Source organism: Podarcis liolepis (assembly GCF_965112155.1).
Source record: "Podarcis liolepis genome assembly, chromosome: 13".
In the NCBI taxonomy this organism is placed as follows: Eukaryota; Metazoa; Chordata; class Lepidosauria; order Squamata; family Lacertidae; genus Podarcis; species Podarcis liolepis.
The window spans coordinates 13,983,299-14,007,781 of NC_139573.1; the positions used below are offsets into that span (position 1 = coordinate 13,983,299).

General features: G+C 41.2%; 2 protein-coding genes and 1 long non-coding RNA gene across 8 annotated transcripts in view; 2 read left to right on the forward strand and 1 right to left on the reverse strand.

Moving 5' to 3' along the window:
- Positions 1-24,483, forward strand: part of LOC310691346 (extracellular calcium-sensing receptor-like) — a 168,182-nt gene that overhangs the window by 97,301 nt on the left and 46,398 nt on the right. For all 5 annotated transcript variants that reach the window (XM_083471098.1, XM_083471096.1, XM_083471097.1 and 2 more), the window contains 2 exons: positions 1,237-1,363; positions 23,500-24,070. In XM_083471098.1, coding sequence (XP_083327224.1) covers positions 1,237-1,363; positions 23,500-24,070 — 698 coding nt within the window. The remainder of the gene's footprint in view (positions 1-1,236; positions 1,364-23,499; positions 24,071-24,483) is intronic.
- LOC310691413 (vomeronasal type-2 receptor 26-like) lies at positions 16,731-17,926 on the forward strand. The gene has a single exon (XM_083471190.1). It carries the CDS (start codon positions 16,791-16,793, stop codon positions 17,820-17,822), a length of 1,032 nt encoding a protein of 343 aa, XP_083327316.1. The 5' UTR covers positions 16,731-16,790; the 3' UTR covers positions 17,823-17,926.
- LOC310691484 lies at positions 23,213-23,812 on the reverse strand. 2 transcript variants are annotated; one of them, XR_014518512.1, is made up of 2 exons: positions 23,720-23,812; positions 23,213-23,326 (listed from the first exon to the last, which is right to left on the reverse strand). It is a non-coding gene; the product is annotated as an uncharacterized lncRNA (long non-coding RNA). The 2 variants fall into 2 exon arrangements; XR_014518513.1 differs by having other exon boundaries at positions 23,213-23,329; positions 23,720-23,796.

Below are 24,483 nucleotides of genomic sequence, written 5' to 3' on the forward strand. Positions count from 1 at the left end.
AAGGATCTTTGGATCAGCACGACAGGCTGCAGAGCTGCACAGGGAAGTGTGCTGGACTCCATGTTTGTCTTTCTTGGAACTCATGGCAACTCTGAACTTTCCGTTGCCATAGAAGCTATGAAGTGGATTTCTGCAAGACCATTATGCTCTTGAAGCAACCTTACATCAAACAGTGCAGAAAAGTGGTAACTCAGACTGATTAAATGGATTATTATTTTCCAGTGGAAGACTTCAACCAGAATCCTAAGTAGAAAAAGAAAACTATTGTAAAATAAACCAAAGAAATTGGGATTTCTTTAAACTTATTAAATACTGGTTTTTAACTGAGTGAAATATGATGTACAAATTGATAACCCCCAGGATTTTGTCTTTCTTGCAAGAAAGGTGAGGAAATGAAGGGGTTGGGGAAAGGAGGCATAATAATACCAGAGAAAGAAACTGAGGACAGCAGCAGATGCAGCAGTCTTCTTCTAAGGGGGGCACTGGAAGAGGTGGAAGCAGAAGTGGTGAAGATTGAGAGAGTGAAGGAGGGAAAGAAGAAGAAAGGTGTGAAGAGCAAGAGACAGAGGAATGGATGCATCAATCTTTTAAAAAGAGTGATCTCAAAATATGTTTTCAAAGGTATATATCGTTCTTACCATGCTGAGAATTGTGTTGCATCATTCCAAGGAGTGTCATGGACACTAGATAGCTGCATTCCAATTCATGTATTTGTCCAGTATATTTTTGTATTGGAATTGAAAAATACCGCATTTCTCAAAATAATAATACCCACCAATCTGGATGGGTTTTCCCAGCCGCTCTGGATGTCTTATTCGGAACTCTTCCCCAGGCAGCATCTGATGGGTCCAAGTATAGGTATAGCCACCGGCACAAAAATCAGTTCTAGAGCTGTCTACCTAGTGGAGAGCATACTCAACATTGACAATTCTAACAAAATTAAGAGGGAAACTAAAGTAACTTCAAACTGTACCATAATGGATAAAGCAATCTTTGCAGAACAGATGGGGCACTGCACATCCCAGAGCAATACAGATGGAATATCACATAATTTCAAACATTGCTAGTAATAATAAGAATAATAATAAGAAAAGGAGCAATGGCTCTCTGTATAGCCATTACATATTGCTGATATGCTGTGTCAGTTTAGTAACATAGAGAAAGAACAGAGAACATAAAGGATTCCAAACTCATTAGTCTCTTGATGAACCTTCTACTGTTTCATTTATGAAATAGACTCAGCCTCTTTCTGTCTGTACTGAGAGATGTCTTCCAGGATCCAGCAAGAAAGTGAAGGAGGGACAGCCACCTTGCTGCTACGATTGCATCCCATGTCCAGAGGGGAAGATTGCAAACCAGGATGGTAAGAGAAATAAATAGATTCAATAGATCCAAACTCAGTACTTCGGATTGAAAGGTGTTGTAATGATGGCTGAGTTTAAGGTTCAAAAGAGGTGTTCATAGAATCATAGAATCATAGAGTTGGAAGAGACCACAAGGGCCATCGAGTCCAACCCCCTGCCAAGCAGGAAACACCATCAGAGCACTCCTGATATATGGTTGTCAAGCCTCTGCTTAAAGACCTCCAAAGTAGGAGACTCCACCACACTCCTTGGCAGCAAATTCCACTGTCGAACAGCTCTTACTGTCAGGAAGTTCTTCCTAATGTTTAGGTGGAATCTTCTTTCTTGTAGTTTGGCTCCATTGCTCCGTGTCCGCTTCTCTGGAGCAGCAGAAAACAACCTTTCTCCCTCCTCTATGTGACATCCTTTTATATATTTGAATATGGCTATCATATCACCCCTTAACCTCCTCTTCTCCAGGCTAAACATGCCCAGCTCCCTTAGCCGTTCCTCATAAGGCATCGTTTCCAGGCCTTTGACCATTTTGGTTGCCCTCCTCTGGACACGTTCCAGTTTGTCAGTGTCCTTCTTGAATTGTGGTGCCCAGAACTGGACACGGTACTCCAGATGAGGTCTGACCAGAGCAGAATACAGTGGCACTATTACTTCCCTTGATCTAGATGCTATACTCCTATTGATGAGGCCCAGAATTGCATTGGCTTTTTTAGCTGCTGCGTCACACTGTTGGCTCATGTCAAGTTTGTGGTCAACCAAGACTCCTAGATCCTTTTCACATGTACTGCTCTCAAGCCAGGTGTCACCCATCTTGTATTTGTGCCTCTCATTTTTTTTGCCCAAGTGCAATACTTTACATTTCTCCCTGTTAAAATTCATCTTGTTTGTTTTGGCCCAGTTTTCTAATCTGTCAAGGTCGTTTTGAAGTGTGATCCTGTCCTCTGGGGTGTTAGCCACCCCTCCCAGTTTGGTGTCATCTGCAAATTTGATCAGGATGCCCTTGAGTCCATCATCCAAGTCGTTGATAAAGATGTTGAATAAAGGTGTTGATCTACTGTGTGTCTGATTCTGCCTTTTTGTGATCACTGCCCTTCAGATAGTCTAAATATGCTAATCAAATGAGAATGACTATGCATTGAGAGTACTTGGGTAATATGTGGTTCAACTGATATCAAGAGGGGGCTTGTCACTGCACCAAGGCTACTGGAATGATGCATTCCAATTTCATGAGCAGCAATAGCCCTGGCTGTGCCATTTACATACCACATAGCTCTGAACTGATTGAATTCAACAATACCACATTACAGACAGAATTCAACATGTGTTTTGATTTAAACAGAGCTTCATTTCTTCTCAGACAGAAAGTAAACATTTCAGCAAGCTGATATGATATGAGCTAATTTCTTTATTTTCCCCCAGATATGAATGACTGTAACAAATGCCCAGACAAAGACTATCCAAGCAAGAACCGGAATGCATGTCTACCCAAGGATATCAGCTTCTTGTCTTATGAAGAACCTTTGGGCATCAGTTTAGCCTGCTGCTCTCTTTCCCTTTCTTTGATAACAGCTCTGGTACTAGTTACATTTATAAAACACCATGACACACCCATTGTCATTGCAAACAACCGAAACCTCACCTACACTCTCCTCATCTCTCTCCTGCTCTGCTTCCTTTGTGCATTGCTCTTCATTGGCCGACCTGAGAAGGTCACGTGCCTCCTCCGGCAAACAGCTTTTGGCATCATCTTCTCAACCGCTGTTTCTTGTGTCCTGGCAAAAACCTTCATGGTAGTTTTGGCCTTCATGGCTACAAAACCAGAATCCAGGATGAGGAAATGGGTGGGGAAAGGACTAGGCCACTCCATTCTCCTTTCCTGCTCCATTGTTCAAGCAGGCATATGCACTGTATGGCTGGCAACCTCTCCCCCATACCCAGATGTGGACATGCACTCAATGACAGAAGAAATTATACTAGAATGTAATGAAGGGTCTGTGACAATGTTTTACTGTGTCCTCATCTACATGAGCTGCCTGGCAACTATAAGCTTTGCTGTGGCTTTCCTCGCCAGGAAGTTACCAGACAGTTTCAACGAAGCCAAGTTTATCACTTTCAGCATGTTGGTCTTCTGCAGTGTTTGGCTGTCCTTTATTCCCTCCTACCTGAGCACCAAGGGGAAATATATGGTAGCTGTAGAGATCTTCTCCATCTTAGCCTCCAGTATTGGGTTGCTGGTTTGCATCTTTTCCCCAAAATGTTACATAATCATTCTGAGGCCTGAGCTGAACAATAGAGAACAGCTAATAAGGAAGAAAAATTAAAGAAATAAGAAACCTGTCCTTTGCTTTAATTTGTGCTTTTCTTTCTGTGTACAGTAGAATATTTCTTCTTCTTCTTCTTCTTCTTCTTCTTCTTCTTCTTCTTCTTCTTCTTCTTCTGTGAAAGTGTTACCAATAAATTGAAAGTAACTTTTCCACTTCATGATTCCACTGTGTGAAATAGATGTGTTTAATTTTGTTAAGACTTAACGCTGTGAAAATCTTAAGGTGGAGAAGGGATATTTAATCAATTTTTATTCACCATTTTATACATCTCAGCACTGATGTCGGCAGACGAATGGGGGGTAGGGTCTGACTACAAGAATGAGAGAACACAGGCACAGCCAGAGTGGGCGAATTTTTTTTTTTTTTAATAAAATTTTTATTCAGATTTCACACAAAAATTTAACAAACACAGCAACACAGACAAACACAAAACTAAACAAAAAATGTATAATCTCAAATCCTCATCCCGGCGTCCAGTTGTGCCAGAAGCACTTTAGTCATGCTGGCCACGACCCAAAAAGCTGTCTGTGGACAAACACTGGCTCCCTCGGCCTGAAGCAAGATGAGCGCCGCACCACATAGCCAAGTTTTACTTAACCATCCAGGTGTCCTTTACCTTTGCCTTTACTTGGAAGGGCATATGTCAAAATCAAGCACTATCTCAGGGGCATTGTGGGAAAGGATAGGTGGGGTATAAATAAGTTGTTGTTGTTTCCCACAATTTCCCACAGATTTTGGTTTCATTTTGCAGCCAGCACTTCCACGAAAGGGACAAAGAGTTAAAAGTAATATAAAATGAAAATTCTTAACAATCTAATTTCCAGTTAGCAGACAAATCACATCAGTTGTAATTTGTCACAGTCTCAAAAGAAATTTAAAGAATGCAGTTTTAGCTGACCAATGCTCTGTTAATCTTTGGGGCTATTACATGGTGTTTGGGCACAATGGAGGTTCCACGCACTACATCATTCACCCCATTTGAAAATCCATAACTCCCTTGATTTTAATGGGCCTTCTCTGGTTATGACTTGGATTAGACATCACCGTTTCAGAAACATGTGAGTATAATTAATCATTTTTATTGATTTAAAGTCCTTCTGTTTCCTATTTTCTTTATAAAATCCAGTGGTACATGAAAGACAAGAAAAGAAGAAGGGACTTAGAAAAGGCTTTGGCTGAGATAAATATGTTTGCCTTAAAATATTACACAGAATCTGTAATTCAAAGCAAGTGATTACCTCTCCTGTAATTATTCAGAATTACATCTTCTCCCCTTCCCTAGGGACCTCCTCTGCCCACATGAAAAACAATGAAACTAAGACTGGAAGGTCTTATTTATAACCATCAACTATACAGAGTTGGGTCTATAGACATACAGAGATTGATCAGTCTGACTTTGAATCAGCTGTGTGAGTGACCATTCGAGTTAGCCTTTGCTGCTCAGGATAGCAGGAATGGCAGTAACAGATGAGGTGAACTTGTGCCTAAATGAAGAATCCCTTTCAAGATGGTAGTGTTTCGGTTGCTAGTGCTCTTACTGTTGGTGCAGGGGATGTGCACGTTTCTGGATATTTCTCAATGTTCCATCAGAGAACCTGTCCCTGTTCTTCACAAATATTATCAGTCAGGAGATCTCATCATTGCCGGCATTATTTCTCAGATCTACATATTTTCAGATACCTTAACCTTTGAAAAACACCCATCTCAGGAATTTTCAGATGACCATATGTAAGTAGCTGGATTTGGAGGGGGGCGGGGACATCATAAATAAATTTACAGCCAACCCAGCCTGCCTGTTGGGATTTGCCTTCACCTGGATTTGCCTCCAATGGAATGAGAAATAGTTGGACCTCATTTCTTAACATCCACCACATTTGATCTTACATTTATACAGGCAGGAATCTGATATCTAAACCCATTCTCTGGAGGTTATGTAAACACAAAATGGCAATAAACAGTGTATTGGGAAAGACAGTATTTGTGCTCTCTCCATTTCACTTTGTAAAATACATTCATTTGCTGTGAAATGAAGGTATATCCTGACTAATTGGCATTGCTTACTCAAATTTGTGAAGGAATAAATCAGATTTTATCTTGCAAGATTTACTGTATTTCACAGAACACAGCAGTCAAAACTGCTAAACCATTTTGATTTACCCATTTCAAATACTCATTTTTCTATTACAAGCTTTATTTAATTTTTTTAAACATTTACCAAGGATAAATATTGGCTTCCAGAACAAATGCTTATACAGATGTTGAGTCTTGCACGCAGACATCCACATGGCATCAAAACAGGCTTGAAACATATTTTACATTAGAAAGTAAACACACCCACAGGGTATACTTAAAACTAGAGCATGAAGATAATTTCTCCATAGTGGCTGCTGTGAGCCTACGTAATTTTTAACCCATTCTTAGAAATACCCAAACAAAAATGCTACAGTGGTATTTGCTTATTAGGCTGTGTATTCTGTGTGAATGAAGAACATGCAGACTACAAGTAACTTTTGACCAGCAGATATTAAACAAACAAAACACCTCATCCAGATTCCCTAGAGGCCAGAATAAATAAAAACACCTTATTGAATTATGTCTTCTATAGATATACTAAGAGACTCCCTAAGAAGTCCTGGAAGTTGAGATGGTTTTAAAGACATCATAGATTCATGAGCCAGTTTACTTTTACACGCCTGTGAAATGTTAGATTACAACCTGTTTTTGTACAATATCTGAACTGATACTGAATTGAAAAGCGGTCTATGTTATGGTCTGAAGCAGATGAACCTTGATGCAGCATGTAACTCTCAATACAGGGTGCTGACTCACCTCTACCAGCACATCTTGGCCTTGGCATTTGCTGTAAAGGAGATCAATGAAACTCCCCAGATCTTGCCCAACGTCACCCTGGGCTTCCACATTTATAACAGCCATTTCAGTGCAAGCTGGACCTATGAAGCCTCAATGGAGCTTCTCTCAAGAAGGGCCAAGGCCATCCCTAACTATAAATGTGATGCTGAGAGCACTCCAATAGCAGTCATTGGGGGACCTAACTCTAATGTCTGTCTTCACATGACACCCATCCTGTCTACTTACAAGATACCGCAAGTAAGATCTAAATACATTCACACCTCAATTTCACTGAATTCACGCTTGTGGTTCGAGGACCCGACCCCCGCGAAGTAAAATGAAGACAAAGGGACACGTGATATAAGGTTAATGGGCTAGAAAAGGCCACAACTTTATTGATTACAGCAATGAAAAGGTATTGGCTTAGGCATTGGATCACAAAACAAGTGGGTTTATTCACCAGGGGGTCAACACCTGTTGATGCTAATCCAACTATAGGCTCACCCCTGATGTCACCGAGGGTCGTGCCATGGCCTCCCGCCAAGCAGGCTTCGGACGGAATACACGACCGCCAGATTCCTTTAACGGAATACCCCTATAAATTGAAGGCATAGGCGATGGCCACACCTAGCACTTCGACACACCACAACACATTATTCCAATGCCGTACCTACCCACCAATACCACCAGAAGGTTGTGACCATTGCTATGAGGTAGGTGAAAAAACCAAAAAGCCTAATGCCAAATGGAAAAACTCCTACCAGGCCCCCCGGGCAACCGGGGCGACCAACCTAAGGTCCATAGCAAGGCCAATGACCTAAGCCCTAACTCAAAGGGAGTGGAGGGTGGGTGACTCGCTCAGGACGACAAATAGAAATGAGGCCGGGGAGAGGCTGGCACTGCAGCATAAAGGCTGCTGGACACGCCCCCCCCATGGCACCTGGTTGGGCGGCCACCGGGGGGGCGTGAGTGCCAGCCAGGTGAGCTGGAGGCAGGGGGCAACGCCCCCTGCTAGGAGCGGTGTTCGGGCTCCCGCCCACAACCACTCCCCTCTCTTTCAGGGAGGAGAGTCTTTGTGGTTCGAGGACCCGACCCCCGCGAAGTAAAATGAAGACAAAGGGACACGTGATATAAGGTTAATGGGCTAGAAAAGGCCACAACTTTATTGACTACAGCAATGAAAAGGTATTGGCTTAGGCATGACTCGCTCAGGACGACAAATAGAAATGAGGCCGGGGAGAGGCTGGCACTGCAGCATAAAGGCTGCTGGACACGCCCCCCCCCATGGCACCTGGTTGGGCGGCCACCGGGGGGGGCGTGAGTGCCAGCCAGGTGAGCTGGAGGCAGGGGGCAACGCCCCCTGCTAGGAGCGGTGTTCGGGCTCCCGCCCACAACCACTCCCCTCTCTTTCAGGGAGGAGAGTCTTTTCAGAAGCAATACATGCAATGCAGCTATTTTTTGAAATTCCCACTTCTCTTGATTTTGCAAAGCAGTTCTCCAGTCAAATAATGTGTCCAAAAAAGCATAGATTAAGGTAAAGTGTGCATAAAAAATTCACATTTGTAAAAATATCCTTCAAATGCATTGTATTCATGAAATTGCTTTGCAGAAATGTGCATGTTAGGTAAAATTTGCATCCAGGTTTTGTATTTTAGGAGAAATTTAATCCTGCAGTCTGTAGGGTCTACTTAACCAGCATGGTCCCTGTCGGAAATGAACAGAATAGGGAGACTAGCATGATGGTATCATGGTATCATCTACTCATCACTGGAGAATTCACTCCTGCAGAGTTCAGGGGTCTGCTAAGCAACTAGTTCTGAGATTTTGAATCACTTGAGTTTGCACTGAAATAGTGATTGCAATATTTTTTTAAAAAATTAATGCTGTCATTATTGTGAGCAGTTTTGAGGTCAGTTTTGTTGTTTGGAAAGCAAATGTAAATATTACTTAGAAATCACAACTCAAATAAAATATGTTCCCTCCAGGGAATGTACTGGCAAAAAAGTATCCTACAGGATTGAATCTACTCATCTCTGCAGTATTATGGTAGTGGTTCAGCCATACGTTTATGTTATATTGCCTCCCACTGATAGAAGCGATTGTCCTTCATTCACATTAATGCCTCCTAATATAAACATTGAAGGATGGATTGGGTTTCTGATGATGTTTGAGTATAATCACCACAATATGGCAAGCCTCTCACTAAAAATTCACAGAGAACACAAATACACACAAACAAATGTTTTATATTGATAAAAACTTTTCCTCTCTCACTTCTTTTTTAAAACCTTTAGGTCATATATGGTTCTTCACCAGTCATGAATAAACAATCTCAATGAGTTTTCTTCCACCAGATGTTTCCAAATGGGGACCATCAATATAGAGGAATCATCAAGTTACTGCTGCATTTCCAGTGGACGTGGATTGGAGTGGTTTCTGAGGCTGATGAAAATACAGAAGGTTTTATAGAGAATGTACTTCCACTGTTTTCCCAGAGTGGCATCTGCTTTGACTTCATAGAAACTTTACCTAAGCTAACATCTTCCAGTGGTGTCACGGACATGGTGGGGGAGGGCTTTCACGGTGTCAGTGTTATTATGGGAAGCACTATGAATGTTGTGGTTGTGCATGGAGAAATTCAGACAATGATGGTAATGAAAATGATGCCCCAGGTTGTAAAATTTGAGCATATACCAATAAGAAACAAGGGTAAATTCTGGTTCCTGACAGCCCAGATGGATATCACATCAAGGGAAGTAATAGTGCCACTGTATTCTGCTCTGGTCAGACCTCACCTGGAGTACTGTGTCCAGTTCTGGGCACCACAGTTCAAGAAGGACACTGACAAACTGGAACGTGTCCAGAGGAGGGCAACCAAAATGGTCAAAGGCCTGGAAACAATGCCTTATGAGGAACGGCTAAGGGAGCTGGGCATGTTTAGCCTGGAGAAGAGGAGGTTAAGGGGTGATATGATAGCCATGTTCAAATATATAAAAGGATGTCATATAGAGGAGGGAGAAAGGTTGTTTTCTGCTGCTCCAGAGAAGCGGACACGGAGCAATGGATCCAAACGACAAGAAAGAAGATTCCACCTAAACATTGGGAAGAACTTCCTGACAGTAAGAGCTGTTCGACAGTGGAATTTGCTGCCAAGGAGTGTGGTGGAGTCTCCTACTTTGGAGGTCTTTAAGCAGAGGCTTGACAACCATATGCCAGGAGTGCTCTGATGGTGTTTCCTGCTTGGCAGGGGATTGGACTCGATGGCCCTTGTGGTCTATTCCAACTCTATGATTCTATGATTCTTCTTTTCCATTTCAAAGAAATTGGGACATAAGTTTCCTTCATGGTTCTCTTTCCCTTTCCCTTCACTCTGTTAGCATTCCAGAAGTTCCTTCAGATCAAGAACCCAAGCACAGAAAAAGAAGATGGTTTTATCAAGGACTTCTGGGAAGAGTCATTTAACTGTTCATTCTCCAGTTCTGTTACAGATAATATAGGTAGGCAAATTTGCACTGGGGAGGAGAAGATGGAGGCACTTCCTGTGTCTGTTTTTGAAATGAAAATGACTGCCCATAGCTACAACATCTACAATGCAGTCTATGCAGTGGCACATGCTTTGCACATCAGACATTCATCCCAAGTCAAGAAAAGGGGAATGGCAAAGGGAGTAAGATGGCAGCTTGCAAATCAACAACCGTGGCAAGTAATGTCCTGAAGATACCTCCATATATATATGAGGCATCTGATCAAGGCTTGTATTTTAAAATGAGCTTAAAAATATATATTTGTAAATGTTTGTATCTTTCATGCCAGGCAGAAAAGCAGCTGGCTAAGTACATTGGCAGATGTTTGTCTTCCTGCTCAGAGGCCCCTCTGATTTATAGCAGTAGCAGGAGACACATTTCTCAAAGTTGTAAAAGGAAATTACAGGCTGGGAGCAAAGGTTACAGTGACCCTACATATTACAGAATACAATCAAGCTGCAAAAACACAATTAAGAGTTGGTAAATAGTAAGTTTTATTGTTTAACAGAAGACTCGAGCCATATTTTCATAAGGTTAAAGGGCAAGAGCTAATAGGAACAGCAGCTGGCTGGGGAAAGAGGGGTTGTAAATTGAAGAGGTTTGAAGCTGTTTTGAAGCTGTTTCCTTTTTACTAAGTTCCTTTTCTTCTAAAAAGCTATATATGTTAATGTATGAAATTTATTGGCTAAATGTAATTATACAAAGGATTTAGAAAGTAAGAAATGTTAGATTCTTATGTTAGATTCTTATTTCATTGATGGTGTGTGAGAATGTGAACCCAAGATCTCTGTTACCATGAGCCATCTGTTTTAGCCATCTGTTTTGGAGTGAATAGGGCAATAGGGCAAAGATGATCTGGTAATTAAGGTGCCTTGTCGACGCAAATGTAAGATATATGGCTACTTGTCTGCCATTTATGGATAGAAGGAAATATGGCTCTTTGTCTCCCATAAAAGGTAATAGGAAATGGGTGTATCTTTTATGATTGGTTCTAGCAAACAGCCAATAGGAATTTCAACCAGGCTGATTGGACAGAGGCAGCCAAAGGAGGAGCAAGGGGGCTGGGCTGAGGAAATATAAGTGCTGGCCATCAGGGCTGGAGTGGGCAGAGCTTTGGTATCCATATACCACTGTGTCTCTCATTTATTTGTCTGACAAATAAATTATTATTTTAATTTCTCTATTGCTGCGTTGAATGTTTCATTCCAGCTAAGCGTTAACCACAAGCAGGGTGCTACATATATTTTTGGGGGGATGGGCAGGCTCTCTCAACCTTTTATGAGATTAACAAGTTGTTGGCCTTTTATTGTTTTATTCAGCTATATAATTTAGGTCTGATTGTGTATTGCAATTCACTCTGGGATTTATTAGCGTAGAGTGAGGTTTTTTTAAAAAAAGATTTTGTTTTTTAAAAAACAACCACATTGGGGTTAGGATATCAAAAAAGTCTTAAGCATTTCTGTCATTGCATAGAAAACTCTTATATCAAGTACAGACCACTGGCCCATGTAGATCAGTATTGTCTACAATGACTGACAGAAACCCCCCAGGATTTCAGGCAAAACCCTTTCCCAGGCCTACTTGGAGAAGCCTGGAATTGAACCTGGAACCTTCTGCATTCAAGCATGTACTCTACCGCTAAACCAAAGCCCTTCCCCAGGTGCCTTACTGTAAAAAGTAGAGGGGGGCATAACTCCTCATTTTCTTGCTAGTTTGCCCATACTAGAAACAGCAACAGGGCTTCCATCAGTAGCATTGGCAGTCTAAAGGTAGTAGAGGTATTTTGATAGAAAGACCTAAAACTCTCTTGATAAGCCTACAGTGTGCAAGGTTCTTTAGTGTAAGCCAAAACAGTGGAAGTTAAAGTAGTGGTGCAGTTGTGGCCAATATTCCATGATGTAGGATTTTATGTGACCTTTTCCTATTTCTAACATTAGCTTGCACAAAGCTTTCAAGAGATCGTAATCCCAAGCCTTCCTGTTGCATGTATTTTTACCACATTTTATGATAGCATAGTTTGAACTTTTATATGTATCTTCCTTCTTATTTTCATTATTTAGCTCCATCACATTCTCAGAAGTATTTCATTTAACAACAGTGCAGAAGAAAATGTGCATTTTGACCCAAATGGTGAATTAATTGCTGGCTTTGACATTATAAACTGGCTCACGTTTCCAAATCTGTCCTTTCTTAGAGTCAAAATTGGGAAGATAGACTCCATGGGTACCCAGGAGAAATCATTCACCATTCATGAGGATGCTATTGTATGGCCCAACCAATTTAACCAGGTGGGTTCTCTGCACTATTCAGGGTTCATTCCATCACTTGACCAATGATCTGGAAGAAGATAGTTCCCTATGTGGCTATTTCTCAATATACTGTAAATATAGTGAGCCCTATTCAAACTACAGCATTCAATCAGAGCTGCTAATGAGTCTTGAATTCTTTTATCTGCACATGCTCTCATCTCAGCTAAAGCACCAAGCACCAGGCCCAGGAAACAGAGCCTTTCTATCATTAAAACAAATGTTTTGGTCTGCTTAAACCATGAGCCCGAAGTTTCTTGTCAAAATCTTTCTTTTCCACTCCACAGCTGATCACCTTTACCATGCACATAGATTCACCATTAAAATGAGCTGAGTAACAGCTGCAGATTCAGAAAGTGTGGAACCACCAATTCTAGTCTGCTGAGATTCAATTTGATTCCAACTACTGAAATAGTCTGTAAAGTACACAGTTATTTCCATTATTTCCACAGATAAGACATTGAGTCAGGAATGGTCAGTTGTGGGGGATACAGGGTGGGGGCAGTGGGCCCTAGCCTGTGTGTGCCAACAGACACTTTGATGAGTCAAGTAGAAAAGTAGGATATAAAGCAAAAGGACTGTGGAAACCTTCCCTCCGACCACCACTAACTCTTAAGAGTGTACAATGAATATGTTTTCTTTATTTCTTTTTCCAGACATGGATGACTGTGTTCAATGTCCTGAAGATCAGTACCCAAACATTGGCCAGGATATATGTCTGACAAAAGATATAAGCTTCCTGTCTCACGGTGAACCTCTGGGGATCAGTTTGGTCACACTTGCTCTTTTATTGACTTTCATTACAGCTTTGGTGCTTAGGATCTTCATCAAGCACAAAGAAACTCCCATAGTCAAAGCCAACAATCGGACCCTCACCTATGTTCTCCTCCTAGCCCTCATTCTCTCCTTCCTTTGTCCTTTACTATTCATTGGCCAGCCCATAAGAATAACCTGCCTCCTTCGACAAACTGCTTTTGCAGTGATCTTCTCAGTAGCAGCGTCTTGCATCTTAGCAAAAACAACTATAGTGGTTCTAGCTTTCATGGCTACCAAGCCAGGCTCCAGAATGAGGAGATGGGTGGGGGGAAATCTGGCCATCTCCATTGTTCTTTTCAGTTTCCTCATTCAAATGATGATTTGTAGTTGCTCCCCCACTCCCTGAATTAGACAAGCACTCAGGGACTAAAGAAATTGTACTGCAATGTAATGAAGGATCAGTCACCATGTTCTACTGTGTCCTAGGCTTCATGGGAATGCTGGCCATGGTCAGTTTCACTGTGGCTTTCCCAGCTAGGAAGTTACCAGACAGTTTTAATGAAGCCAAGTTTATCACTTTCAGCATGTTGGTATTTTGCAGTGTGTGGCTGTCCTTTGTTCCTACCTACCTGAGTACCAAGGGAAAGTACATGGTGGCTGTGGAGATCTTTTCTATTTGGGCCTATAGTTTTGGATTACTGGGCTGCATCTTCTTCCCCAAATGTTATATTGTTTTGGTGAGGCCAGAGTTAAACAGCCGGGGAAAGCTTATTATAAGAAAGAATTAAAGCATGAACAAGTCTATTTCACAAAACTGTTCCCCAAAGCCAACAGAGGAGCCCATGTAGCTCTTCTCCCTGGATTTTCCCCTGACAAAGTACTCTGATTAAGGGAAGCAGTGGATCATGTATCCTAGACTCATAGACCAGAGAGGGACCTAATTCCAGGATGCTGACTACACATTTTGGAAACTACATTGGTTACAAGGCTTCTAATTTCTTCCTTCCCCAATCCAACAGTGGTCCCTTATTATCAACTGAAAGGGTAATAAAAATAACAGTTCTGAATATGTGACAAACACATTTTCTTCAACAATTCCAGAGGGAATTCTAAGCACTGAATGAATAATTACATTGCTTCTTGATCATTAACAGGGCTATAATTTGAGCGGCTGCTTCTCAAAAAACAGTGGGGACTTACAGTGGCCACTGGTAAACCTAATGCAAAGTATATTAAAATTAATCAGAATTAATCAGATTTGTGAACCGCAAGTCTGATTTTAGATACTCCGACATTGCATCGTCTCAGGGAAATAAACTACCATTTAAATAAGACAATTTTTATCTTGGAGAAGATAAAATGTAGTTTTTGCATAGAACAACCAGTTGCCTTTGTATTGAGAATGCTGGTTTTAGTATTCTTGCTGCTGGAACTGATTTCTTACAATGTATGTCTGGCTCACCTAGCAAAATGCAGGCTCCAAAGTCCACACCGTCCAATTCATATGTATCATCAGCCAGGAGAGTTCCTCATTGGTGGCATTGTTACCCATGGTGGCTTCTTCTCTTCTCCAGCAACATTCACTGAGGAACCCTCACCAACGCTGCCTGAAGAACTTCTGTAAGAACTAAGCCACTCGTTTATTACAGCACAGGAATGATCAAACTGAGTTTCAGCCTCAGAATAATGACTGAGGCTGCAAACTTCTACCCATTTACCTAGGGATAACCACTTTTCATTTCAGTGGGACATATGCTGATGTACAATCCATAAGAATCTTGTGTGAATTAAAAGAATACTGTAGAAGCTCCCATTTCTCAATAGGGAAATGAATATAAATGTATTGAAATGTGTATATATTTGTATGTCTGAGATAGCCCTTTTGAACAGCCGTTTTTGATAGACTTTATCTGAACAGGAGTGTAAGTGAGAATCAATAAAAAAAAAAACCTGTACTGAACCAAAATGCCCATATCATTTCATTTTCTGATCATAGTCTAAGATTTGTCTCAGAATGATAGTATATATTATGAAGTATAGAAATCTGTGAATTACAACCACTATCACTGCCTCATGAACAAGGAAGCTGTCATTGCATGACAGAACTGAGAAATACTGTAAATGTCCGGGAAAGACTTCAGATGTTTCAGGGAAAGACCTCAGGGGTTCCAATGTTCCAATGGGCACCACATTAGCAACCCCTGGTCTAGATACCATTGGCCTTTACAGATTGGAGAACTGTGGCAAAAGTAACAAAATGAACTTCAGTCGGGACAAATGGCGGGTTCTGCACTTAGGCAGGAAATATCAGCTCCACAAATCTAAGATATAGAAAACCTGGCATGCCAGTAGCACATGTGAAAAGGATCAAGAAGTCTGCATCAACAGAAGTATAGTGAGCCAATCAAAAGAAGTAATAGAGAAGCGCTATTCTGCCATGCTCAGACCACACCTGGTGTATTTTGTTCAGTTGTTCAGCACTATTTAAGAAAGATATTGACAAGCTTCAACGTGTGCTGAGGAAGGTGACAAATATGATCAAGTGTCTGGAAACCAAACCTTGTGAGGGAACATTGAGGGGGTTGGGAATTTTTAGGTATGAAAATGGAAGACTGAGGGGAAGTAGGATAGCTATTCTCAAGTATCTCAAGGCCTGTCACCAGGAAAATGGAGCAAGCTTGTTTTCTAAAAATCTGGAAGAACTTGCTGATTATAATAACTGTTCAGCAATGGAATAGACAGGTAATTAACTCAGCTGAATGCAAAATGAATAGCAACTGTGTTGAAATGTAAAAGGATATATCAGTTCCTCTTGATGCTATTTGCAACTCTCATTCTAGGGTGGTGCCTAAGCTTTACCAGCACATCGTGGCCTTGGCATTTGCAGTCAAGGAGATCAATGAAGACCCTCACATCTTACCCAATATCACCTTGGGCTTTCACTTATATGACAGCTATAACAATGCAAGGAGCACATATCTCGCCACACTGCTGCTTTTATCCATGGTGGAGAAATTTGTCCCAAACTATATATGTGATGTTGAAAATAATCTGGCAGGGCTCATTGGGGGACTTGATTCTGAAATCTCCTTTTATGTAGCAACTGTTTTGGATATCTTTAAGATTCCACAGGTAGGACACCTATGTATAATACCTCTATTAGCTTGCATAGAGAAAGAGGCTGAATTCACAGCACCAGTTCAGGGTGTATCACCAATTCAGGGTGAGAATGAAATCTGGAGCAGAACCAGTTCCTTGGAAAATACAGAAGGTACAGAATTAAAATAAGATAAAATTACCTGAATAAGGGGAAAGAAACGCTGCAATACCAGAAAAAATATGTCACACCCCCAATCTCTTACACACACCTCAAGGACACTGATATCCCAAAGGCCACTGAATGTTTAGGGGCAAAAGGGCTTTCAAATTAAAGATACTCTGGAGGTATGGCAAATTGCAGATACAGTCCAGTTCTGCAGAAGAACAGTAATAGTGTGTCTTTAGTATAAATGAGAAAGGAATGCAACCCCTGGTGGGTGGCAAAAGGCATATCTGACTAACAGGATTCATCACATGATGTATATGAAAAGTTTGAAAGAACTCTGCAAATATTACTTTATCTCTTCTCTTCCTCCATTCCCTCTATAGCTCATTTATGGCTCTGCTCCAGTGATGAATGATAAAAGCCCAGGGCTACCCTTCTATCAGATGGCAGCCTCAGAAGCCCTTCAGTATAAAGGAATTCTCTCTTTGCTTCTGCATTTCAGGTGGACGTGGATTGGAGTCATTGCAACAGACAATGACAATGGAGAAAGATTTGTGCAAACCATTTCCCAAATGTTTACCAAGAGTGGTGTCTGCTTTGCATTCATAGAAAGAATCCCCAATTTTAGTTTTATTTCTGAAGTTGCTGGGATGCTACGTCAGGGGACAAAGATAAACGAGGAAATTTTTAGCAGCAAAGCTAATGTAGTGGTTGCCTCTGGAGAATCTTACTCCATGACAACTTTTAGATGGCTGCCAAACCTATCAGACCCCGATGACATAAAAAATAATGTAAAAAGTAAAGTATGGATAATATCAGCCCAGGTTGAGTTTGCTTCATTTGTCTTTCAAAGTATTTGGGATTCAAGAGTATTCAATGGTGCTATATCCTTTGAAATTCGCTTCGGAAACCCACCAGGATTTCATCAGTATGTTGTGCAAAGAAACCCTTCCAGCACAGATGGGGATGGTTTTATCAGGGAATTCTGGCAACAGGCCTTTGAATGTGTACTCCCAGATATCACTGCAGAGAAGACAGAGGGGAATATTTGCACCGGAGAAGAGAAACTGGAGAGCCTTCCCGGATCACTTTTTGAAATGAGCATGACAGGCCACAGTTACAGCATCCACAGTGCTGTCTACGCCATGGCCCATGCTTTACATGCCATGTCTTCCAGACTCAGGCACAGAGGAATGGCATTCAGAGTGAGAGGGAAGAATCCAAATCAACAGCCTTGGCAGGTAAAAGCTGAACATTCTCAATTGGCAAAGCCCTGTTACTTCCTGACACTTTTTGCGTTCCCAAAATGCTTTCAGCTTGATCTTTCCTCTCAGAGTTCAAACATTTGTGGTAGTGTATTAGGAAGAAGCCTGGCGTGCTCTGGTCCATGGGGTCACGAAGAGTCGGACACTACTAAACGACTAAACAACAACAACTAGGAAGAAGACAGCATCTTAAAAAGTAGAGACATCACCTTGCCAACAAAGGTCCGTATAGTAAAAACTATGGTTTTCCCAGTAGTGATCTATGGAAGTGAAAGCTGGACCATAAAAAAGGCTGATCGCCCAAGAATTGATGCTTTTGAATTATGGTGAATTTGAATTATGGTGAATTATGGTGCTGGAGGAGACTCTTGAGAGTCCCATGGACTGCAAGAAGATCAATCAATCAATCAATCAATTTCTTTATTCGACCGATAGTCAGAATTAAAACATTACACAATAATTATAAACTATAACATCATAGGAGATACATAAGTAAGATAGGGCCACAGAACTAGACCTCTCACAGATAACCCACATCAAAGCATTCAGTTATACGTTTCCGACACTTGAGTGCCAGGAAAAGAAATTTAGCCACCGACAAGGTTGTTTTCCCAGAAGACTTATTTAGCAGATATGCTGTCTGCTTTCCTCTTTGTCGGGAACTGAGCTGGGCTAAGTATGGAGTTATAAGATACTGTCTTAAATCGTTGTAGTGCAAGAAGATCAAACCGATCCATTCTGAAGGAAATCAGCCCTGAGTGCTCACTGGAAGGACAGATCGTGAAGCTGAGGCTCCAGTACTTTGGCCACCTCATGAGAAGACTCCCTGGAGAAGACCCTGATGTTGGGAAAGATGGAGAGCAAAAGGAGAAGGGGACGACAGAGGGCAAGATGGTTGGATAGTGTTCTCGAAGCTACCAGCATGAGTGTGACCAAACTGTGGGAGGCAGTGGAAGAAAGACGTGCCTGGCGTTCTCTGGTCCATGGGGTCACGAAGAGTCGGACACGACGAAACGACTAAACAACAACAACAAATTAGGAAGAAGAACCCAGAACTGAATTTATAACTCTGCAGGCAGAACAGGAGATGGTACGAATATGATATCCTAGATAATTCCCCACATATTTTTCTGCTTGCAAATGGCGGTAGGCCCTATAGGAAAGGGAAGTGATGGCTGCGTCCTTCTCTGAGCAGCTATTTTTTTTAAAAAAAAAAATATTTTTATTGGTTTTACAAAAAAATTTATAGACAGTACAAACAAATAAAGAAACAGACAAACATGTATAATTTCATATCCTTTTTTCATAAACCTCACTTCTCTGACTCCCCCAAACCTCCCCTTTCTACATCCCAATTTCCAAAATTATTTCAGCAAATCCTAAACTTAATTTTATCAAATTTGTCCCTTATTTATTCTTTTCTTTTACTTAATCTTTTGTTGCTGTAATCTCCTTATCTTTCTAAAAACCTCAACATTTTAACATTCATCAATTTTGTAATATCTCTTGAGATAAATTTTAAATTTCTTCCAATCTTCATCCGCCGTCTCTTTCCCCTGATCATGGATTCTGCCGGTCATTTCAGCCAATGTCATATAGTCTATCACCTTCATCTGCCATTCTTTCAGAGTGGGTAGATCTTGAGTCTTCCAATGCTTCGCGATGAGTATTCTTGCTGCTGTGGTAGCATACATAAAAAAGGTTCTGTCTTTCTTTGACACCAATTGGCCGACAATGCCCAAGAGAAAGGCCTCTGGTTTCTTAGGGAAAGTACATTTAAGTACCTTTTTCATTTCATTATATATCATTCCCAGAAAGCCTTAATCTTCGGGCACGTCCACCAAAGGTGGTAAAAAGTACCTTCAGTTTCTTTACACTTCCAACACTTACTGTCAGGCAAATGATAAATTTTTGCTAGCTTGACATATTTTCCTTTAAGGCATTACATGCCGTAAATTTTATACCAGTAGTCCACAACCATTCCCAGTCAGCAAACATAATGTTATGACCAATGTCCTGTGCCCACTTAATCATCGCTGATTTAACTGTTTCATCTTGTGTATTCCATTTCAGCAACAAGTTATACATTCTTGACAAATTCTTAGCATTGGGTTCTAGCAGTTCTGTTTCTAATTTTGATTTCTCCACCTGGAAGCCAATTTTCCTGTCTTGTTTATAAACCTCCATTATTTGAAAATAATGGAGCCAATCTCGTACTTTAGTTTTCAATTTCTCATGACTCTGTAGTTTCAATTTATCACCTTCTTGTTCCAAAATTTCCCAATACTTTGGCCACTTGGCCTCCATATTGAGTTTTTTCACAGCTTTAGCCTCCAAAGGCGACAACCATCTAGAAGTTTTGTTTTCCAACAAGTCTTTATATCTAGTCCAAACATTATATAGTGCTTTTCTAACAATGTGATTTTTAAAGGCCTTATGCACCTTAACTTTATCATACCATAAATATGCATGCCATCCAAATGCATTATTGAAACCTTCTAAATCCAAGATATCTGTATTCTTGAGGAGCATCCACTCTTTCATCCAGCAGAACGCTGCTGATTCATAGTACAATTTTAAGTCCGGCAGGGCAAATCCCCCTCTTTCCTTTGCATCCGTTAATATCTTAAATTTTATTCTGGACTTTTTGCCCTGCCAGACAAATTTTGAAATATCCTTCTGCCACCTCTTGAAACAGTCCATCTTGTCAAGAATTTGCAATGTTTGAAACAAAAATAACATTCTAGGCAATACATTCATCTTTATAGCTGCAATTCGGCCCAACATTGAAAGCTTCAAATTTGACCATATTTCCAGATCCTTTTTAACTTCTGACCAACATTTCTCATAATTGTCTTTAAACAAATTCAAATTCTTAGATGTCATGTGAACCCCTAAATATTTCACCTACTTAACCACCGTCAAACCTGTTTCATTCTGGATCTCTGAGCAGCTATTGCCCTGCATTTGAGGAGAAAACATTTTTATGATGGAAGCTTTGCAGCCTACTGAGATACCACTGCATTTACAGATAGGAAGCAGTGGAATGGTTTAGAGAGATCAGCAGAGACATCACCTTGCCAACAAAGGTCCGTATAGTAAAAGCCATGGTTTTCCCAGTAGTAATGTATGGAAGTGAGAGCCGGACCATAAAGAAGGCTGATCACCGAAGAATTGATGCTTTTGAACGGTGGTGGTGGAGGAGAATCTTGAGAGTCCCATGGGCTGCAAGAAGATCAAATGTACCCCTTCTTAAGGAAATCATCCCTGAGTGCTCACTGGAAGGACAGATCGTGAAGCTGAGGCTCCAATACTTTGGCCACCTCATGAGAAGAGAAGACTCCCTGGAAAAGACCCTGGTGTTGGGAAAGATTGAGGGCACAAGAAGAAGGGGACGACAGAGGACAAGATGGTTAGACAGCGTTCTTGAAGCTACAAACATGAGTCTGACCAAACTGCGGGAGGCAGTGGAAGATAGGAGTGCCTGGCGTGCTCTGGTCCATGGGGTCACGAAGAGTCGGACACGACTAAACGACTAAACAACAACAAATGAAGGGTTGTAAGAAAGTCTGAGAAAGAGGCATGTGTGTGAAAGAAAACCTATTGGCTCTCTCCTTGATTCGACCTGAATCCACTGAGAGGTGACTGAACCACCACCCCCCCCCCACTTGCTCTAGGTTCTGCCCATGGGGGGGGGTGCTCCACCCTGCATTAGACTGCAGTCTTTTCCAAACCCCTGTCTTTTCTGTTTTCAATCTAGCTCCATCACTTTCTGAGAAAAATCTCATTTAACAATACGGCAGGAGATGTGGTCTTCATCAACCAGAATGGAGAGGCAGCATCTAGCTTGGATATTATCAATTGGATCATATTCGCCAACCAAAGTTTGCACCGAGTGAGAGTTGGGAGGATAGATCCACAGGCTCCTCCAGACCAATCATTACTCCTTGATGAAGATGCCATCACATGGCACAGTTGGTTTAACGAGGTAGGGTTGCATTGTTTGCTAATTCAAAAGAGATTAAGTATTGAATAAGCATTCATTATCCACCTGCAGGTGTACTCACTGTTCTTTGAGCCACAAGTTGGGGAGTGGTGTATGACCAAACTATTGAGGTACCAGAGTAAGAGCCAGAGGTTTACTGCTAGAAGCCACACATGGATTAAAGGCAGATATTTTATTAAGGAGGTTACAAAACAAAAGATACAATGTAAATAGAATTAGGGGGATCCAAATTCAGACAAAAATAAGAACAGCTAAATTGTCTCAGCCTAATCCCAACCATTTACAGACCCACTACAAGCTGCATCCATGCAAATGTGGGTTTTGCATCACGCAATCCTCCATCTGAATGTGGGTCATTAGGTTCAGATCAAATATTTTCTATGGAAAGGCCTGGAGACGGGAGGGCAGGTTTTCGTTCAGTCAAATAGAGCCTCTGGGTACATTTCCTCAGTACAAGAGTGTATACATGCTTAGAGACCATGAAGCTACAAAGTGGATTTCTTCACAGTCTTTGTGATCTTGAAGCAACAATATATCTAACATTGCAGACAAGTGGTGAGTTGGACTAATGAAATGGATTATTATTTTCCGTTGGAAGACTTCAACCACAATCCTAAGTAAAAAAGAAAACTATTGTAAATTAAACAAAAGCAATTGGGATTTCTTTACACTTATTAAATACTGATTTAATAAGTATTGAAAGATGATGTAAGAATTGAATAGCCCCAGAGTTTTGTCTTTCTTGCTAGAAAGGTGGGGAAATGAGGTGGTTGGGGAAAGGAGGCATAATAATACTAAAGGAAGAAATCAAGGACAGCAGCAGATGCAGGAGACCACTAGTCTTCTAAGAGGGCCAGTGGAAGAGATGGAAGCAGGAGAAGTGGTGAAGATTAAGAGAGTGAAGGAAGGAAAGAAGAAGAAAGGGGTGAAGAGCAAGAGACAGAGCATTAGGAAAATATTTTTTAGAGGTATATTTTGTTTATAGCTTGCTGAGAAAGGTTTTGCAGCATTCCAGGGAGTGTCATAGGTCTTGGACAGTTTCATTCTAATTCATGTATTTGTCCAGAATATTTTTGTATTGGAATTGACAAAGATTGCATCATCATCATCATCATCATCATCATCATCATCATCATCATCATCACAATAATACTCCACAACCTGAGTAGGTTTTCGCAGCCACTCTGGATGTCTTATTCAGAACTTTTCCCCAGGCAGCATCTGATGGGTCCAAGTATAGGTGTAGCCACCGGCACCAAAATCAGTTCAAGAGCTGCCGACCTAGTGGACAGCATACTCAACATTAACAAAATTAACAGGGAAACTAGAGTAACTTCAAAGTGTACTTTAATGGACAGGGCAATCTTTGCAGGACAGATGGGGTACTGCACATACCAGAGCAATATCAACGGCATATCACATAACTTCAAACATTACTACTACTAATACAAAAAGAAGCAATTGCTCTCTGTATAGTGATTACATATTACTGAAGTGCTGTGTCAGATTAGTAACAGAGAAAGGCCCGAGAACATAAAGGATTCCAAACTCATTAGACTCTTTATGAACCTTCTGTTCTTTCATTTATGGATTAGACGCAGCCTCTTTCAGTCTGTACTGAGCGTTGTCTTCCAGGATCCAGCAAGAAAGTGAAGGAGGGACAGCCCCCTTGCTGCTACGATTGCATCCCATGTGCAGAGGGGAAGATTGCAAACCAGGATGGTAGGAGAAATAAATAGATTAAATAGATCCAAACTTAGTACTCAGATTAAATAGAACAATAAACATTTCAGTAAGCTGACATGATATGAGCTAAAGGTCTTTTCCTTAATATTATTTCCCCAGATATGAATGACTGTAATAAATGCCCAGACAAAGACTATCCAAGCAAGAACCAGGATGCATGTCTACCCAAGGATATCAGCTTTTTGTCTTATGAAGAACCTTTGGGCATCAGTTTAGCCTGCTGCTCTCTTTCCCTTTCCTTGATCACAGCTCTGGTACTAGGTACATTTATAAAACACCATGACACACCCATTGTCATTGCAAACAACCGAAACCTCACCTACACTCTCCTCATCTCTCTCCTGCTCTGCTTCCTGTGTGCATTGCTCTTCATTGGCCGACCTGAGAAGGTGACATGCCTCCTCCGACAAACAGCTTTTGGCATCATCTTCTCAACTGCTGTTTCTTGTGTCCTGGCAAAAACCTTCACGGTGGTTTTGGCCTTCATGGCTACAAAACCAGAATCCAGGATGAGGAAATGGGTGGGGAAAGGACTAGGCCACTCCATTCTCCTTTCCTGCTCCATAGTTCAAGCAGGGATATGTACTATGTGGCTGGCAACTTCACCCCCATACCCAGATGTGGACATGCACTCAATGACAGAAGAAATTATACTAGAATGTAATGAAGGGTCTGTGACCATGTTTTACTGTGTTCTCATCTACATGGGCTGCCTGGCCACTGTATGTTTTGCTGTGGCTTTCCTCGCCAGGAAGTTACCGGACAGTTTCAACGAAGCCAAGTTTATCACTTTCAGCATGTTGGTCTTCTGCAGTGTTTGGCTGTCCTTTATTCCCTCCTACCTGAGCACCAAGGGAAAATACATGGTAGCTGTGGAGATCTTCTCTATCTTAGGCTCCGGTGTTGGGTTGCTGGTTTGCATCTTCTTCCCCAAATGTTACATAATCACTCTGAGGCCTGAGCTGAACAACAGGGAACAGCTAATAAGGAAGAAAAATTAAAGGAATAATACACCTGTCCTTTTCTGTATTTTGTGCTTTTCTCTGTGTGTACAGTAGAATATTTGCAAACACGTGTTCAGCA

Excerpts from the sequence above, each read along its gene's own strand:
- LOC310691413 (XM_083471190.1), top strand. The coding sequence starts at position 16,791 with ATGAATGATAAAAGCCCAGGGCTACCCTTCTATCAGATGGCAGCCTCA.